The following is a 19,355-nucleotide window of genomic DNA, read 5'->3' on the forward strand; positions in this document are numbered from 1 at the left end:
ATCCGTTCGATGTTTAGTCTGTGCCAGACACCGTTCTGAGGGCCGGGGTGGATACGAGCAAGTAGGGGTGGACACATTCCTTGTCCTACGTGGGAACCACAGTCTCAATCCCCCTTTTCCAGATGAGGTCACCGAGGCCCAGGGAAGTGAAATGACTCGTCCGAGGTCCCACAGCGAAGTGCTGGGCTAACGTGAGCGGTACAGCGGAGGAGCGGCGCGGCTCGGTGGAAGGAGGCCGGCCTTGGGGGTCCGAGGCCATGGGTTCGAATCCCGGCTCTGCCCCTCGTCAGCCGTGCGACTGTGGGCGAGTCGCTTCACTTCTCTGGGCCTCAGTGACCTCATCTGGAAAATGGGGATGCTCAGAACAGTGCTCTGCACCTAGTAAGCGCTTAACCACTACCAGCATCATTAAAGACCTCGTCCCTGCCCTCGACGATATTCCAGACTAACAGGGGAGACCGACGCGGACGTAAGTCATTCCCAGATAGTCCACACAGGGGAAAACACCAGGCCAGCGGTTGATGCCCCGAACCCCATCCATCGATCGGGGGGTATTGATTGAGGGCCAACTGTGTGCAGGGCACTACGCTAAGCACCGAGGAGGGTACGGCACAAGAGTGCCCAGAGGCACGTTCCCCGCCCACGGGGAACGTTTTCCATTAAAGTGCTGTGTCACGGATACAGGGGTTAAGAGGAGCGATGTCCAGCTTTTCCTTCGCCCAGCTCCTGCTGTTGATTTCAAAACCTGCAGCCAGAGCCAAGAGGAAACCCGGAGCTAATGAGCTCCCCAGCCGCCGGCAGAGCCGTGGCCCCGAAGAACAGAGCCCGTTACGGGGCAGGGATGGTCTCCGTTGCCCAACTGTCCATTCCGAGCGCTTGGTACGCTGCTGTGCGCCTAGTAAGCGCTCAATAAATACTACCGAATGAAGCCAGCCTAAAAATTCTGCGGTCTTACCATCCGATTCCAGGAGAACCTGCACTTGCTTTGGCTTGAGCTTTAAAATTGGAAGTAGAACGTGAGTCTCTCTGCCCCGCCCCGTAACTAGATTTTCCCACAGACAGAGCGTTAAGACCTAGTTACGCGACCCCCGAGCGGCTCGCCTCCTCCGGGAGGCCTTCCCAGACTGAGCCCTCCCTTTTCCTCCGCTCCTCCTCCCCTCCCCATCGTCCCGACTCCCTCCCTCTGCTCTACCCCCTTCCCCGCCACAGCACCTGTGTAGATTTGTACATATTTATTACTCTACTTTATTAATGATGTGTATATATATCCATAATTCTATTTACCGGTTTTGATGGCACTGATGCCTGTCTACTCGTTTCGTTCTGTTATCTGTCTCCCCCTTGTAGACTGTGAGCCGGTCTTTGGGTAGGGATTGTCTCTATCTGTTGCCGAATTGTACTTTCCAAGCGCTTAGTAGAGTGCTCTGCACACGGTAAGAGCTCAGTAAATATGGTTGAATGAATGAATGAATAGTCCAAAGGGTTGGAATTATTCTGATTAGTGGATTCTGGTTTTTTTCTCTATAAAGAACTTTATTTTGTGTATGTGCGTCTATTTTTCTGTGTCTATATATTCAGACGAATGGTCGGTCATTTAACTGCTTCTTCCTCAGCATTTATTTACGGTGCTATTTACTAGGGCTTACTAGGTTCCCAGCACTGTGCAAGACGCTGGGGTGAGGTATGAGAGAGAAGCAGCGTGGCTTAGTAGAAAGAGCCCCGGCTTGGGAGTCCGAGGAGGTGGGTTCTAACGCCGACTCCGCCACTTGTCTGCGGTGCCACCTTGGGCAAGTCACTTCTTTTCTCTGGGCCTCAGTTACCTCATCTTTAAAATGGGGATTAAGAGTCTGAGAGCCACGTCGTTCAGGGGTTATCTTGTATCTACCCCTGCGCTTAGTACGGCGCTCGACTTATAAGAAGGGTTTGACAAATACCGATAAATAAAACAATAACTGGCCCATATTTGTTACTTTTTGTTACCAGAGCTATTTGTTAGCAGAGCCAAGCTGCCTGCTCTGCCCTCTCTGCCCTTCCTGCCCACGCCACCGAGAGGATACGCTGGCCAGGTGCAAAAGCGGGAGACCCTCCAAGCTGCCGTTCCGCAACACCAGTGCTCCCCGGCCTATTTTTAACGCTCGCCTGGAAGCATTTCCCTGCTGGAGTTATATTTAGATCAACGGCTGCCGTCTGCCTGCTGGGGTGGGGAGCAGGGAGGCACCTTAAGGCTGGGAAATGGTGATTTTCACGTATGTAAAAATAGCAGCTCGGTGAGCTTTCAGAGAGTTGGGCTGCCAGAGGAGTACGGTATTGAGTAGATAGGACTCTGGGACTCTCTGGAATAACTTGCCTCGGGGATTTTTTTTTCCCCCTAGGAAGAATGGTCCAGAAAGGTCACATCTAGCTGGAAATCTGGAGTGATTCCTTCGTGGCATATCTGTCCCGGAGAACACAAATGGGGGCCCTAAACGGCTGTTTGGTGGGAGGACCAGGGTGGATCTTGAGATAAATATAACTCTACCTCCACCGATCTTCTCCTCACCCAGTGCGTGCTTTCCCGCTGCTGACCTTCAAATCAGTCAGTCGTTCGTATTTATTGAACGCTTACTGTGCGCAGAACACCATACCTTGGGAGAGTGCAATACGGCAGAGTCGATAGTCACGTTTCCGGCTCGCGAGGAGTTCGCGGTCTAGAGGGAGCCCTTCAAATCCGCCCGATGCAGCTCTCCCCATTCTCCAAGCCCTCCTAAAATCCCTCCTCTTCCAGGAAGTCTTCCCCATTCAATCCCCAACACGCCAAGTGATTCAAACCCACCCAGGTTAGCCGGTGACAGTACGGAAAACTGGACCACCTTCAAATTCTGGAGCTGGTGATGGGCTTCCCGGCCCCTTCCGGACTTCACCAGGGTTAGTGACACGATCCACGATGTACACGATCCTTGACCCGACGCGAGTCGCCGGGGACAGGACGCGGCACAGCCCTTCCACAGCGTCTTCTCTGCAGCAGCCGCTAACTTCGTACACGTCCGATGATGCGCTTAACCTTAACGGAATGCCCGTGATTCGTTCCCCTGGGAACCCCCCGATTGACTCCCCTGGGATGCTCCTGCCTAGTGGTTAGAGCCCGGGCCTGGGGGTCAGGAGGACCTGGGTTCTAATCCCGGCTCCACCGCTTGTCTGCCGGGTGACCTTGGGCATATCACTTAACTCCTCTGCGGCTCGGTTACCTCTTCTGTAAAATGAGGATTAAGGTGATGACGATGATGGCATTTGTTAAGCGCTTACCATGTGCGAAGCACTGTTCTAAGCAGTGGGGGGGGCGGGATACAAGGCGATCGGGTTGTCCCGCAAGGGGCTCGCAGTCTTCATTCCCATTTTACAGATGAAGGAACTGAGACACAAATAAGTGAAGTGACTTGCCCCAAGTCACACAGCTGACAAGTGGCAGAGCCGGGATTAGAACCCATGACCTGCGACTCCCAAGCCCGGGCTCTTTCCACTGAACCACGCTGCTTCTCGGAGCCTTGAGGCTGCGGGGCTGATCGTCTTGACTCTACTCCAGCACTTCATTCATTCGATCGTCTTTATCGAGCCCGAACTGTGTGCAAAGCACTGTACTGAGCACTGTAAGCTCATAACAAATGCCACTGTTATTACTGTTGGTGCTTTAAGTGCTATCACCTACCAGGTCTTCAGCAACATCCCAGAAACGGAAACATTTTCTTGTGTCCCTCACCATCCCAGAGACGTTTCCAAGGCAGCGCACTCAAATGCCGGTTGCTCTTTGCAGAATGAACCCTCCCACCCCTTCAGATTATAAACTTGCAGGAGAAAGGTTATGATACTATAATCGTCTTCTAACACAGACCCCGCCGCTCGGCTTCAAGGTGAGGGGATCCAGGCGTGGGGGAAGATCGGAAGACACGGAATGAAGAATTCAGGCGAAAATATCAACTTTAACGATCCTCTTTTCTGTGATGTGGTGCAAGGCTCTGATCGGGTCCTTTAATTACCATCTGCTAGGGAAGGGAATGCTCAGCTCCTCCCAGATGAAAAGGCGCTGGAGTTCTAATGATGTTTGCCCTGGATTCGGTTCGGGTAGAGATAGCGTGGCTCAGTGGAAAGAGCCCGGGCTTGGGAGTCAGAGGTCGTGGGTTCGAATCCACACTTTGTCAGCTGTGTGACTGTGGGCAAGTCACTTAACTTCTCTGCGCCTCAGTTACCTCATCTGGAAAATGGGGATGAAGACCGTGAGCCTCACGTGGGACGACCTGATTCCCCTGCGTCTACCCCAGCGCTCAGAACGGTGCTCTGCACATGGTAAGCGCTTAACAAATACCAACATTATTATTTGAGTAATTCCACTGATGTGGGTAATGGCCACGGGAGTTCACACCGCTGCGGAGATGAGGGAAAGGGAGCCCCTGGGCTCAAGCCTCGCTGGCTGAGGCTCTCTCTCCGACCCCACCTTCCGGTTTCCAGGCAGGAATGAAGAGACCCAAAATGGTGGCCTCTTGGCCCATCGGCACTGGGCAGCATGCCCTTTCCCTCCCGGTCCTCACCCCCCCCTAAAATCCCTGCCCTCTTTCATCTCCACGCTCCCGACGGAAAGTTGGCAGCTCTGGTGAGGCCCCTTTACTCCCCACTGTGACTCCGTTCAGTCAGGATATAAACTGGGTTCAGATCAGATTTGTGAAAACAGGCATTTGGGGGACCAGCAGATTGCTTCAGTGGAACTTTACCGGTTGGCCCACAGTCCTCCCTCTTTGGAACGTAAACTCCCCGAGGGCCGGGCTGAGTCATTTTCTCAACACCAGTGGAGAAATCAGGCTACGACAGAAAAACCCTAATCTATTAATAATCCAGCCAGGCCCTGTACCTATTATTAAAAAAACCTACAAGTTTTCTTTTTTTTCTAGGAACTGTAGGAACTAATGATAAGAGTGAGCCTTTGAATCCTCTGTGGATTTCAGTTATCCAGGCAAGCTTTGTGTCTTTCCCTTAATAGTGTGAATAACTGAATCATTTCTGCTGACCACATTTTTCTCCTGCTTTAACACTGAAATTTTGCCCTCTCCCATCAGTGCCTAAGACTTTAAAAATCTCTAGAAGGAACATGGGACAAGGAGTTGGGAGACCCGATCCTAGTCCCAGTTCTACCGCTGGCCTGCTTTGTGACCTCGGGCAAATCACTTAACCTCTCCGGGCTTCTGTTTCCTCATGGGTAAAACGGAGATAAAATACCTGCCCTCCGCATCTCACAGGGATGTTGTGAAGATAAAAACAAGATGTGAAAGCGCTCTGGAAAAAGAAAAGACCTGTAAAAATTCAGCGTTATATTTGAATTAAATTTTTCTTAGATAGCAAACATCCTAACGCACCAAAGAGACCGATAGGGTTTGGGAAAGCCCAAAACCGCATAATCTGGGGAGGCGGCTGAGGTGAGGAAATTGAATTTAAGAAACTGTCCTTAGGGCAGAGTTCAGATTGATAGAGCCCATGGACCACTTCACAAGGGTTAATGGGGGTGGGGGGAAGGGAGGAAAGGAAGGCAAGGGACGGAAAAGCATGAAGGGAAGGGATGAATTTTCCATCCCATCCATAGCCTGGGCTCTGCTCTTCGTTCCCAACCCCAGAAGAATCTACCTTTCTCTGGTGGGTCAGAATGTGCTCTGAGATGCTATCGGATTTTCCCAATGAAGGGATAATTTTAGAAGCTCACTGCAAGCTGTTGGACGCATTGTATAAATTTAAATAGCAATTTGGGCAAAATAATGATTTTAAAAGAGAAAGAATAAGAATTTTTTAAACCCCTGAAATTTCCATTTTCTAAGGAACTGTTACTAAAAGAACCTTGACCAATATAAGATGGGATGAATCAGGGCTGAATGGTAGTCCTTGGAAGAGGACGGAGAATTGTTATGAATTTGCCATCCCCCTTTTCCTCTTTTCCTGAGAAGCAGCATTGAGTAGTGGGATAGAGCTCGAGGCTGGGAGTCAGAAGGTCAAGGGTTCTAATCCCAGCTCTGCCACTTATCTGCCGTGTGACCTCGGACAAGTCACTAAACTTCTCGGTGCTTCAGTTACCTCTTCCGTAAAAGGGGGATCGAGACTGTGTATCCTACGTGGAACAAGGACTGTGTCCAATATGATTCGCTTGTATCCACTCCAGCCCTCAGTCCAGAGTCTGGCACATAGAAAACTCTTAACAAATACCGTAATTACTAGTATTAGGTTCCACATCTTATCTGGATCGAACAGATTTAGCATGCTCCCTTCCGCACGGTCCCTGTGAGGCTGAGACTCTGGATCCCAAATTAACCTTTTCAGCCACACCTGGGTCACCCCGCTGGGCTTCTGTTTGCCCCTCTGTAAAAGGGGGATTAAGACTGGGTGAGATAGATGAGATGGAGGTACAGTGAGTGGGAGAGAAGTGCGTGGGCTGGGTTGGAGTAGGAGAGCAGTGAGGTGAGGTAGGAGGGAGCAAGGTGGTTGAGCGCTCGGGTAACTCCGTTCTCTTCCTAGCTTCTTCCTGAGGCGGCTGAAGGCTAAATCCGGCACGTCTCATTTCGGTGGGAGTGGGAGGCAGGCTGGGGAGCTACGTTTAGACTGAGAATTTAGGACTGAGAGCGGAGCTGTATGGATGGGAGAGACGAGGGGCTCATTCTGCCTTTGATAAATACTGGGCGTTATGTCACCGGATCAAAATGGGCGGGCTTGCCGCCTCCCCGCGCCCACGAAGAGAGGCAGGATCCCCCAAATACTTAACTTCTCTGTGCTTCAGTTACCCCACCTGTAAAATGGGGATTAAGAGTGTGAGCCCCACGTGGGGAAGGGACTGTATCCAATCTGATTAATTTGTATCTGTCCAAGTCCTTAGAACAGTGCTTGGCACATAGTGAGTGCTTAAAAAATACCATAATTATCATTATTAAGCAGGGGGCAGGGGGTGCCATCCCTCTCCAGGAAACAGGGGGGATGTTTCCATCTCTGTGCCCCTTTATTTATGTTTGTTTATCTGTGTTACTTGCTCTCCACCTTAGTCTGTACAACCATCTCCTTGAGGGCCAGCCCACCACCGCTCATGACATTCTTACAGTGCAGGGATTTGCCCAAGAAAAATCACCTCTGTCACACACCGATCTCCGTAATAACTAAAGCACAGCACAGAACGTCTATACAACGATGGCACGTCTCGGCTCGCTGCCTGATTTTCATTAGCTCTGCCTTGTTTCTTTAGGGATTATTTGCATGGGCGCCCTCTGGTCCCAGAGCAGCTCCTGATTGGCCCAGAATATCTCAGTTTTGGGAGTCCAAAGCCCTCCTGGGGGATTATGTTGCCTTCCTAACTGCCACATCTAACATCAAGGATTTGGGCCATCGGATTTCTCATCTGCTTACACCTTTAACGACCTAATTAGCTCATCAGACTTCCAAATCGGTACCGAATAACTCTGCTGTAGCCAATTAAGAGCTAATCTATTAAATCTGTAAATTACAGAAGTTCTGTGCCTCTCCATTGATAATACTAGGAGGAGGAAGAGGAATAATAATAGCATTTAAGGAAGACCCTGGCAAAGCAGCGAACCACTCCTTGCCCACAAGGACCTTCCACCGTTCAGGGGCAGAACAAGGAGGGTGGAGGGTAAAGGGCAAAGCTTTCTTAGCCTCCAGAGAAGAGACTAAGAAAGAAGCAACTAGAGTGTTCTACCTCTTCCCATCCCCTGGAGAGGGTAGGTTTTTTCCACCCTGCTCCCACTTTCCCAACTCTCCTCTAGATTTGGTAGGGGAATCATCCTCCTTCCTGAAACGGGCCAGCATCATGGCTCCAGAGTGTCTGAGGTGAAAAGCCATCACAGGGGATGAACATTTTAAAAAGGGAAAAAAAAAAAATCCCCATTTCAGCTCCAGATAGCTCTTTCTCATCAGAACAACCTGTGTTTCTTCAAATCAGTTGCACATTACTAGTGAGATTTTAGAATCGATCACTCAATCACATTTATTGAACGCTTATTGTATTCAGAGCACTAAATGCTTGGGAGAGTTGGTAGAATGTTTTATGGTATTTGTTAAGGGCTTACTATGTGCCAGACACTGTTCTAAGCGCTGGGGGAGATATAAGCTAATCAGGTTGGCCATAGTTCCTGTCCCACATGAGGCTCACAATCTTAATCTCCGTTTTACAGATGAGGTCACTGAGACCCAAAGAGAAGTGACTTGCCCAAAGACACACAGCAGACAAGTGGAAGACCCGGGATTAGAACCAAGGTGCTTCTGACTCCCAGGCCCGTGACCTATCCAGTAGATCATGCTGCTTCTCTATTTTCCCTGCCCACAGTGAATTTACAGACTAGAATGTCAAGAAATTCATAATTGAAGTTTCCACGGCATGAGTAAATTAGCCATATACCCTAACTGCTATTTCCTCTGTTTTAATATATATCTCTTAAGTGAAACGTTCTCTGAAAAAGTTTTCGGAATTCCTGGGACCTGCAGTTTCGCTAGCAAGGTCAACCGTATTTACCAAGCAGCTACTACTATGAATAATCTATGTAGTGTTTGTTAAGTGCTTCCTGTGTGCTAATCCCTGTACTAAACACTGGGGCATATACCAAATAATCAGGTTGGACACAGTCCCTACCCCGCATGGGTCTCGCAGTCTAAGTAGGTTAGAGAAAAGTTATTTAATCCCCATTTTACAGATAAGGAAATTGAGGCAGAGAGAAGTTAAGTAACTTGCCCGAGGTCACAAGGTAGTCCCCCAAGCTCTGTACTAAGCACCCAAAGCACTTAGAGAAGTTAAAGATATCCTTCCAGCCTTCAGTTGCAGAAGGCACAAATTGACAAAATAGACCAGCTTTAAGAACGAACGGATGGTCATATAAACCAACTGACTCAAAAACTCAACGAGCAAAAGCCTGGCAATCAATAAATAAGCGGTCTTTAGTGAGCACCTATTGAAGGCAGAGCACTCTGCTAAGCACTTGGGAGAGTGTTACAGAAGTCAACACCTGTTCCCTGCCTCCAAGGCGCTTGCGCTATGAAAACAGATGAATATGTGATAGGCTACGGGCATTTAACTAAATAAATACTGACTGGTTTGAAGTCAGAACCAGAAAAACTGCCCCCTCACCCCCAACAATCTGAGATTTTCCTCTATGTCAGTTAATGGTGGTAAAGATGTAAATTTGGCTGCCAAATCTGCCCATCAAGAAGAGTAGCAGTTTTCAAACCAACATGATGGATGGGCCATCTCCTTCTTTCCTTTATCCATCAAAACGTCTCGGTGCTTCATTAATGCTGATGGTATAATCCCTTTTTGATTAGCCAGGTTGCTAAATTGACGCCGTCAAGGGCTGATAGAGTGCCAGAAAGTATCTTCCCTCTCTGAGGCATTAATAGCACCTCATCAGGACTGATAAGGGGAGAAATCGCTTCGTCTTCTAGGGAAGTCACCTGAATGGGACAAACCACAGTGTTTGGTCCACACTTGGGGGAATCGAGGAAGGATCTGCCCCAAGGACCGCCTGGGAATGGGGAGACGCAAGCCCTTCCACCGTAAGTGAAAATCAAACTGGTTCTATATGGCAGAGCTGCCCTGGGTTCAAAGACAAGGTTGTAGACAGCAGGGGTGGACCCAGGGGCATCGGTGAGACGTATTCTGTTGTTCACTTTCATTTGGTGCCCATTACCGTAATCAGGCTCCTTTCTGTTCCTTTGCCTTCTGGGGACAGCATAGTTTCAAATCCCAGAATCCTCTTCCTCATAGAAAAATTGTAAATGTTCATCTTGGAGGAAAAAAAGCCCAAGGGGAGATTTACGGAGTGGCCTAGACAGAGCGCATTAGAAGATTCAGGTTCTAATCCCGGCTCCGCCACTGGGCCGCTGCGCTCCGTATCTGTATCTGCATCAAGGGCGCAGATTATCTATTTTACCAATCTTTTAAACCGCGTACTCTGTGTGGGACCAAGACTTTGTCTTAATAATAAATAATAATAATCGTGGTATTTGTTAAGCATTCACTATGTGCCAGGCGCTGAATTAAGCGCTGGGATGCGTACAGGCAAATCGGGGTGGACACAGTCCCCGTCCCACCCGGGGCTCAGTCTCCTTCAGTCTCATTCTCATTCAAGCGCTTAGTACATTGCTCTGCAAGTAAGCGCTCAATAAATATGATTGAATGAATTCCCCATTTTACAGATGAGGTAACTGAGGCCCAGAGAAGTGAAATGATCTACCCAAGGACACAAGTGGCGGAGTCAGATTCAGAACCCTTAAGCACTTAGTACTGTGCTCTGTACACAGGAGGCATTCAATAAATACCACTGAATGACTGATTGATCCTCTAGATTGTAAACTCGTGGCGGGTAGGGAACATGTCTACCAACTCTGTTGTATTGTACTCTCCCAAGTGTTTAGCACACAGCGATCTGCACAACAGCACTCATTAAATACCATCTGCCCCTACCCCTGGCACCTTAGTAAGTGCTTTAAAATATTATTATTAGTAGTAGTAGTAGTAGTAATAGAAAGTCAGACTGGAGTTGCCTATGGTTCTTAGGACTTCAGTTTAGGATTGGAAAGAAAAGTGGGGAAAAGTACATTCCACCACTGGCCGAAAAAATAACTCTTAACTAAACATGATAATGGACTAAACACATTCCAAATTAGCCCCCCACCCTTGCTGAGCATCATTTGTTTCCAAATTAAAAATGGGCAACATGTCCATCCATCTCAGGTAAACCTTTCTTCAAATCTTAATCAGTGGTGTTTATTGAGCACTTACTGTGTGCAGAGCACTGTACTAAACTCTTAGAAGGGTACCATACAGCAGAGTTAGACACGTTCCCTGCTCATAAGGAGCTTACAGTCTGGAGGGAGAGACAGCCATTAATCTAAATAAATAAAAACCGGAAAGAAAATCACATCATCATTCAAAACTTCAAGAAAATCATAAAGAAAAGCAAATCATCCTTCTCTGCAAGGTACAATATGTGTGTGTGGGGGGGGGGGGAGAAGTGGAGGCAGAATAGTCACCTGAAATCCACATGGAGTGAGCTAGGAGTAATTACACTGGAGAGGTGGGACCTGTGTTTTTATAGACACACAGAATACTATCAGTGGGAACGGGAACCGTGTGGGAAGATGTGGGAGTTTGGAACCAAGCAGAGTTATTCACCTGAGGGTCCGAATCAAGCCCAGAAATGTAGCAACCTGGAATTATTCCTTCAGAGAGAGGTCAACCTCGGGATTGCTAATCTATAGGTCATTATGGCACCGCTTTGATTTTTCCTTAATTACACTCGGTGGCACGTTGGCAGAATGCGTAACCCCACGGTCAAAAGCTTAAACTTTGGATTCTCGACCGCGATGTCCGTGATTGGCAGATGTGGCCGGCAGAGGCTAGAAGTGCGAGGGAAAGTTGCTGGGAATAGAGGGACTCTTGGCTGGAAAGCCAGCAGAGGCCAAGCCCATCGGAGCAGGTGATTTCTGCGGCACTTCCTGCAGCTCCTGATTAGCGTGAGAGGACACATGAGAGAGGAAGGAACTGAGCGACGTAGGAGGTGCGTGGAGGTTCACACCAAACCCATTCTACTGACTGGAACCAAAGTCAGTAAGCGCTTCTAAGGCAGGAGTGTACCTTCCCATCTATGTACATTCCCCAAGCGCCTGTGTGTGTTCGGCTCAGAAGCTTAGCTCAATTAGGCCCAGGAAATCTTGATCCCAATTAAGCAAGTCGCTTCACTTCTCTGAGTCTCAGTTACCTCATCTGTAAAATGGGGATTAAGACTGTGAGCCCCACGTGGGACAGAAACTCTGTCCAACCTGATTAACTTGTATCTACCCCAGCGCTTAGAAGAGTGTTTGACACATACAGGCCGCGATTAGCATGAGTACCTTTTCCGCCTCCCACTATGACTGTGAGTCCCATGTGGGGCAGGAACTGTGTCCGATCTGACCGCATCTGCTCCAGCATTTAGCCAATTGCTCAGCACGTAGTAAACACCTAACAAATACCACGACGTAACTTAATCATTTTTTAATTTTCCAGTCTTGACGACTTCACCTGTCCCAACCAGCTCAAGGAGAGGGAAATTGAGTAGCCTCTAAGGGTCGGGTATCCTGCACTGCTCCCTGCTGAGCACGATTCCTTTGGTTTGAGGAGACCAGATGGTCAAATAGTTGGAGGTGAGGAGGGGGACTTTGTAAAACCCGTACCGACTTTCTAAGTGGGTCGCATGACCCCATTTTAAGCAAAATCCCCCAGCACTAAAGGGCCAGCCCCCCAGCCCGGCACCCGCCAAGGAATCTTGAAGGAGGTGGTTCACGATAAACCCAAGGAAACTCTTCCTCAGTAAGTGGCTCTGGAATCCATCACCACAAGCAGCAGGGGCAAGAGGAGTTTGAATAGATTCATGGGCGAGGGTGACGAAGGGGAAGTTGGGATCGGGAATGAAGAGGGAAAAATGCTAAGGAATTTAGGACGGCTTAATCGCTAACCATAATGATGGATGTCAAGGAGGAGGGCAACCATCACAGGTTACTCCAAGCATCCAGTTGTCAGTTTGGGAGAGAAAACACCCCGCTGATCTCTTCCAGTTATGATATAGGGTATATTCTTATGATTTTGGGTTCTTAGCGAGGCAGTATGGCTTCGTGTGAAGATCCTAGAACTGCGAGTCAAGAGCTAATAATAATAACAATTTTGGTATTTGTTAAGCGCTTACTATGTGCAGAGCACTGTTCTAAGCGCTGGGGTAGATACAGAGTAATCAAGTTGTCCCACGTGAGGCTCACAGTTAATCCCCATTTTACAGATGAGGTAACTGAGGCACAGCGAAGTTAAGTGACCTGTCCACAGTCACACAGCTGACAAGCGGCAGAACCGGGATTCGAAGAGATCTGGTTCTAGTCCCAACTCTTTCACGTGCCTTTCTCTGCGACTTCAGGCAAGTCATTTCACTTCTCAGGGCCTCAATTTCCTCATCTGCAACATGGGGATGGGCTCTCTGTTCTCCCCCATCCTCTTAGACTGTGTGCCCTGTGTAGGGCAGGGACGGTGTCTGATTTGATTACCTTATGCCCACCCCAGCACTTAATGCAGAGATTGGCACGAAGTGCTTCATATAAAGCATAATAATGGTCATTATCTTCTTAGGAATGTCAGGGGGCCTGTTTGAGAGAACGTTTCGCTGACGCCCTGGAGGAAGGTCTCTCCGGGTCACGGCTGGAGCACCGCATGAACATTTCCCACTGCCGTCCCTACCGATGCCGAGAAAAGGAAGATTTCGGCCCCCAGGCCTGTCGAAATGCTCCCAAAGATCTCCGAAAGCCCATTCCAGGAGAAAAGGGAGATCTCTCTAAGTAGGCTGTCAGAGACTTCGTGTCATTATCTGGAGGTCACAAACCCGACAGATGGCCATTTATTGATGGATTGATTGCTTGCTGCCCGAAATCCCCTCTGTGTCACATCACTAGAGGGTCGTCCTGAGCTCAAGCTCACAATGAACATTTGTTTTGATTAGGATGGGGTCCTTCATCTCCTTCTGGTTCAGAAATGGAAAACATCACTAATAAGTAGTAAGTAACACTGATGAACATTATTAGCATAATCCCCCTGGGTCATAATTTCACTGTTTTAAAATAGGCTAGAGTGTCTGTTATTAAGTCAAAATGCTTTCATTTAAATTTGTTTTTAAATTGAGGCACTTAAAATAAGTGGAGTTGATGGCTTTAAGGGAAGCTGATTGTAGTGGCACAGTCACACTGGATTTAGTTAATGGATAAATGACAAATTTCAAAGGAAAAGCTGACATTTTCACTTAACTTAGGTCACTGATGTCACTCGAGGCTGCCTCTTCCATGTTGGAGATGTTCTGCACCCGTTCTGTAAAATTCCAAGAAAATCTTTCTTCCCCCCAGTAAATCATAATAATGTAGTAGGAGTATTTATGAAGCACGGACTGCAGGCGGAACACCGTCCTAAGCGCTGGGCAAAAATACCCAGGAGAGAAGGGGCAGACCATCTCGGATTTAGTGGAGAGAGGGTGGTTGGTGACGGGTACATAGGGAAAAAAGAAACAGAAAACAAAAGACATGATAATGATAAATAAGAAAAAAATAACACACTGTGGGCTAGAGGAGTCGACTAGATTGTAAACTCCTTGTGGGGAGGGATCACGTCTACTTCCTTTTGTACTTTTTCATAGTACTTAGTACCATACTCTGCACTCGATGCATAAGAACACATACAATGGTGGTTTTTCTCTGAAGCATAAAATCCCTTGGCCAAAGAGTTGGAAAAATCCTTGCCCACATTCCCTAGGACACTGCCCAATTTGAAGAAGATGTTCCCAGGGGTCCTGGCAGGCAGAGAACTATGCTTCCTTTTCCCATGAAGACGAGAGCCCCTTAGATTCGGTTGACCTTTATCCTCCGACTGCGGGCCAGGAAACCTGACTTGGCCTCGAACGGGACGTCGGGGGAGTCAACGTGTTTGTCTTAACCGACTGCTGTCTGGTGATCATTATTAGATGGTTTCCCACTGGAAAATCTTCAAGGGAAAGCTAGCGATGGCTCACAGTTTCTTTATTGGTTAATGGGCTATGAAAAATCCCTCCTAGGTGTTTCCTAGTGGAACCACCTGTCAGCTGCCAGCCCTCTCCTGGATCCAAATTGTCAATTCCCTGCCATATTCACACAAGCCAGAGATTTCACTGTGGGCCTATTCAGTGGCTCTTTCAGAGACAGAATTCCGGGCTCCATGGCTGACTGCTCAGACACAATATGGCCTTGTTCACATCCTTATCTCATCTTGTAATATCACTACCATTCATTTGAAGGTGTAAAAATTGTCATTAAATAAATGTTCTTTAATAACTCACTCCTAACTTTTGACCGGTTTCAGAAGTGTGACAATGGGAAATCATCCACTAAAGTCAAAGAAGGATGCGTCACGAATAACAATCCATCTTTTGATGTGACGATTCAAAGGAGGGGAGATGAAAGTTCATCTGTAGCAAAATTATCACTTCTGCCCGTATGTATTTAGGGTGGGCCCAAAATCCAACATCTAATAAACCGAGAAAAAGTGGATCAGGCAGAGTCCAGTGTAGAGGAACAAATACTGCTGCTTTAGATTAAAGGGGGAACTTCAGGGTTATCGTCAAAGGCAGACTCTTCGGCACATGGTGACTTTTGGTGCTCTGATCTTCCTGGTCCAGGGACAGATCTTGTTTCTTGGACTATGCTAGTCACGTCCGGGTAAGAATATATGCTGGGATCGACTTCTAGTGTCTCGATTTGCTTATTACTATAAAAAAAAAAGCAGAAGCTAATAAATTTAATGAAAAGCAAACTTTCACATAGATTGAAATCTAGTTCCGCTACTTTCTAAGATCCCTGAGGGCAGGGATCATGTTTACCAAATCTACTGCACTCTCCCAAGCGCTTAGAACGGCGCTCTGCACACGGTTAAACAAACTGCTGTGGGGTCGAGGGTGGGGTGAATGCCGAGTGCCCAAGGGGTAGAGAAGCAGCATGGTGTAGTGGATAGAGCACGGGCCTTGGAGTCAGAAGGCCGTGGGTTCTAATCTGGGCTCTGCCACATGTCTGCTGTGTGAACTTGGGAAATTCTTCACTTCTCTGTGCCTCAGTTACCTCATCTGTAAAATAGGGATCGAGACCTTGAGCCCCGTGTGGGACAGGGACCGTGTTCAACCCGATTAGCTTGTATCCGCTCCAGCGCTTACTACAGTGATTGGCACAGAATTAAGCACTTAACAAACACCACAATTATTGTCATTATTTTCAGATCCAAGCGTACAGATTGACTGATTGATAGTTTGATTCCCTGGAGAGCCCAGAACCATTCCGAAAATTGTCAGTGAAAGCAGGGTAAAACACCGGGCAAGAGCACCCTCGTCATATACCTACACGGATATGTCAAATGTCCACAAAGGTTTGAAATAGGATAAAAAAATTTGTTATAATTCAGAGCTTGTAGATACTTCAGGAAGAGCAGCCCACATGGTCTTGGACAATGACTCTCAAATCTCATTAGGAAATATTCAACGTGAAAATATATTTGCCTCTTCAGGCAGTTGTAAGAATTAATTATTCTAGGAGGCTTGAATTATTCAAATGTCTCCCGGGTTCTAAGCATGAATGACCCCAAAGCATCAAAACAGTCAACGAGACGTGAGCCCGGTATCTTCTGTAGAGAAGCAGCGTGGCCTAGTGAAAAGAGCACGGCCCTGGGAGTCAGAGGACCTGGGTTCTAATCCTGGTCCCGCCACACGTCTGCTGTGTGACCTTGGGATAGTCACTTCACTTTTCTGTGCCTCAGTTACCTCATCTGTATAATGGGGGTGAAGACTGTAAGCCCCACGTGGAACAGGGACTGTGTCCAACTTGATTAGACAGTGCTTAATACAGTGTCTCCCACAGAGTGAGAGCTTAAATACCATAAAAAGAAACACACACACAGAAAAGTGTTTGGGAGGGAACTACTACTTGCCGTTCACTGGAAACCTGAGGGTTGAAGATGGCCAGACTACTGCGCTACTAAATGGATCTAAGAGAAGCAGGAATAGAAGAGCCTCAGAGGGAAATACGAGAGAATGAAAGAGTCCAGTGAAAAGGGCTCAGGAGAGAAAGAGAATCAGGCTGGTGCACTCCCCCAGTTATTGAACCACTTGGAAATGGAAGTGTAGAGAGGTACAGCTGCAACTTGGGCATAAGAAGACATCTACCTTGGGGGGCAGGACCCGGCTGCCCTCCTGCACGCTGATGTGGTGTCGCCAACCGGCTTGGAGCGGGAGCGACCGCGCAAAGAACATTCGACGCTCCCCTCGCCTCCCTGAGCCCGTCTGCCGGCCCCCTCAGCCCCGAATCCAGTCTCACTGGCGTATCGGGCAAGTGTTCGGAGGATTGAACCTGCATCGCCGACTTCTCCTCCTGGAGGTGGTGGGGAGGGGGGGGCTTGAGGAAAAAACGCTTTCCCACACACGGCACGTAGCCACTGGGCCTCTGGCCGGGTGCCCTTTCCCTCACGGTCCGACGGGACCAGTGGGCACTGGGTGACTCCCAGGTGCGGGGGAGCAGGCAGAAAATACAGGTAGGAAAGCCGAGTGGGAAAACACTCCCATTCCCTTCTGTGTCACCCTGACTCGCTCCCTTTATTCATCCCCTTTCCCAGCTCCGTAGCACTTACGTACCTAGCTGTTATTTTATTTATTTATATCGTCTGTCTCCCCCTCTAGACTGCAAGATCCTTGTGGGAAGGGCATGTGTCTTTTATATTGTTATACTGTACTCTCCCCAGCACTTAGTACAGTGCTCTGCAAACTGTAAGCGCTTAATAACTGCGACTGAATGAATGAACGAACGAATGAATGAATCCCCGCTGATGGTCTCCCTCTCAGCCCCTGGTAGGGACGCCAGCCTGGTTTAAGGGTCAGGAGGTGGCAGAGGCTGGGCTTTGTACCTGCCTTGGTCCCCAGAGGATGCAATCACTCATCATAGAAATTCTCTCAACTCATATTTGGTATTCAGGCAATAACTAGAGCTCCTGCTCAGGTCTTCCGGAAGCCAAACTTGAAACTCAAACGGTGAAGATGAAACGTTCTGTCTTAACTGGGCGGAGAAATCCTGTCACGTCTTTTGGGCCTGGTATTGTCAGTTACAGCCTCTAGGCCACCTTCCTAGGGGAAAAGAGGTGGATAAAGAAGCAGCACAGCCTAGTGAGAAGAACACGGACCTGGGATACAGAGGACTTTTTTATGGTATTTGTTAAGCACTTACTAAGTGCCAAGCACTGTTGTAAGCGCCGGGGCAGAAACAAGCTAGTCAGGTTGAACACGGTCAGTGTCCCACGTGGAGCTCACAGTGTTAATCCCCATTTTACAGATGATGTAACTGAGTCCCAGAGGAAGAAGTGACTGCCCCAAGGTCACACAGCAGACAAGCGACAGAGCCAAGATTAGAACCCAGTTCCTTCTGACTCCCAGGCCCAAGCCTCTGCCCTTCTCTGTGCCTTAGTTTCCTCATCTGTATAATGGGGATTCAATACCTGACCTCCTTCTTAGTTAGACCATTGGACTGAGACTATGTCTGACCTGATTAACTTGAATCCAACCCCGGACTTAGACCAGTACTTCATATAAAGTAAGCGCTTAACACTTGTAAAAGTAATTATCGTTACTATTATTATTATTGTTAGGATTGGCTTTAATTATCCCCGATGATAATGATGATGATAAAGCCTTACTGACCCACGGTAGGCTAGCGAGCTCATGGCTCGGATGAGACCAAAATGAAAACTCGTGCTGGAAGAAAGAGACAAATTACCTTTTCTTTGTTTCCGGTTTTCGACTGTCAGAAGTTTTCACTGACTTGGTGGTCTTTCTGTAAGCCGTAATGATTTCTTTTACCTAGAAGGGGAAAATCCATCCCAGTCATTTGCTACTCTAGTTTTCTTATGTCTTCCAAAACAGTTTTGTTTTTTTTTTAATTGAGATTGCTTGCCATATTTTCACATTTCACCTGGAATCCCATTCCTACTCTAAGCACTAACTTGCTTCACCAAGACAATTAAAAATTCTAATTGAATTTGTTCTCGGGGGTGCCGCGTAAGGGTACCAGCTGCTCTTTGGGCTTAGCAAAAGTATTAGACACCTCAGAATTTTGGAATTGGTTCGAGAAGTGTACCGGCTAACTTTCCCCAAAGGTTGCCGAGCCCCCACCCCTGCGGGTTTCCACTGTTGGAACGGCTCCCATCGTTTCACAGATGGGAACTGAGCTCCTCGCTTTCTGCTCAAGGGTCTTCACCGGTACGACATAGGCTTTGTAGCCTCTTGTCTTCCCTTTACCCAGCAATATTTAGAGAAAGGCCCAAGGAAAAACATAAATTTTGTACTTTGTATCTGACTCTCCCACTCATCAGCTCCTTGAGAGCAAGGATTGTGCCTGATTTAATCAACTAAGCACTTAGAACTTACACAAAGTAGACCATAAAATCCTTGAGGGCAGAGATTCTGTGCAACTCTGTGGCACTGTCCCAAGTGTTTAGGACAGTGTGGTGGGCACTGTACGTGCTTAATAAATACCATTCCCTGATTGATTGATTGATTGATTGATTGAAAGATTTTGGCAGATGCCTGGATAAGGTCAATTTTTTTATGGTACTTATTAAGCTATGTGCTAAGCGCTGAGGTAGATTCAAGCTAATCAGGTTGGGCTCGGTCCCTGTTTCATGTGGGGCTCACAGTCTTCCTCCCCATTTTACAAATGAGGTAACTGAGGCACAGAGAAGTGCAGTGACTTGCCCGAGGCGATGATGATGACGGTAGTTGTTA

General features: G+C 47.9%; 1 protein-coding gene and 1 long non-coding RNA gene across 12 annotated transcripts in view; one reads left to right on the forward strand and one right to left on the reverse strand.

The window, feature by feature from the left end:
* The first annotated feature begins 722 nt into the window (after positions 1 to 722).
* On the forward strand, positions 723 to 14,881 carry LOC114811126. 2 transcript variants are annotated; one of them, XR_003758829.1, is made up of 3 exons: positions 723 to 1,016; positions 9,445 to 9,555; positions 13,157 to 14,881. It is a non-coding gene; the product is annotated as an uncharacterized LOC114811126 (long non-coding RNA). The 2 variants fall into 2 exon arrangements; XR_005659909.1 differs by lacking the exon at positions 9,445 to 9,555.
* DNAAF11 (dynein axonemal assembly factor 11) overlaps positions 14,834 to 19,355 on the reverse strand; it is a 28,512-nt gene continuing 23,990 nt past the window's right edge. For 3 of the 10 annotated variants that reach the window (XM_029062469.2, XM_029062462.2, XM_007661020.3), the window contains 2 exons: positions 18,349 to 18,431; positions 14,834 to 15,310 (listed from right to left, as the gene is read on the reverse strand). In XM_029062469.2, coding sequence (XP_028918302.1) covers positions 15,133 to 15,310; positions 18,349 to 18,431 — 261 coding nt within the window. In that variant the 3' untranslated portion in view covers positions 14,834 to 15,132. Of the gene's footprint in view, positions 15,311 to 17,522; positions 17,703 to 18,348; positions 18,432 to 19,355 lie in introns of those variants that run through there. The other 7 variants (XM_039911680.1, XM_039911682.1, XM_029062468.1 and 4 more) reach the window with 3 other exon arrangements.

The sequence above is a fragment of the Ornithorhynchus anatinus genome, chromosome 4 (genome assembly GCF_004115215.2).
Source record: "Ornithorhynchus anatinus isolate Pmale09 chromosome 4, mOrnAna1.pri.v4, whole genome shotgun sequence".
Taxonomy (NCBI): Eukaryota; Metazoa; Chordata; class Mammalia; order Monotremata; family Ornithorhynchidae; genus Ornithorhynchus; species Ornithorhynchus anatinus.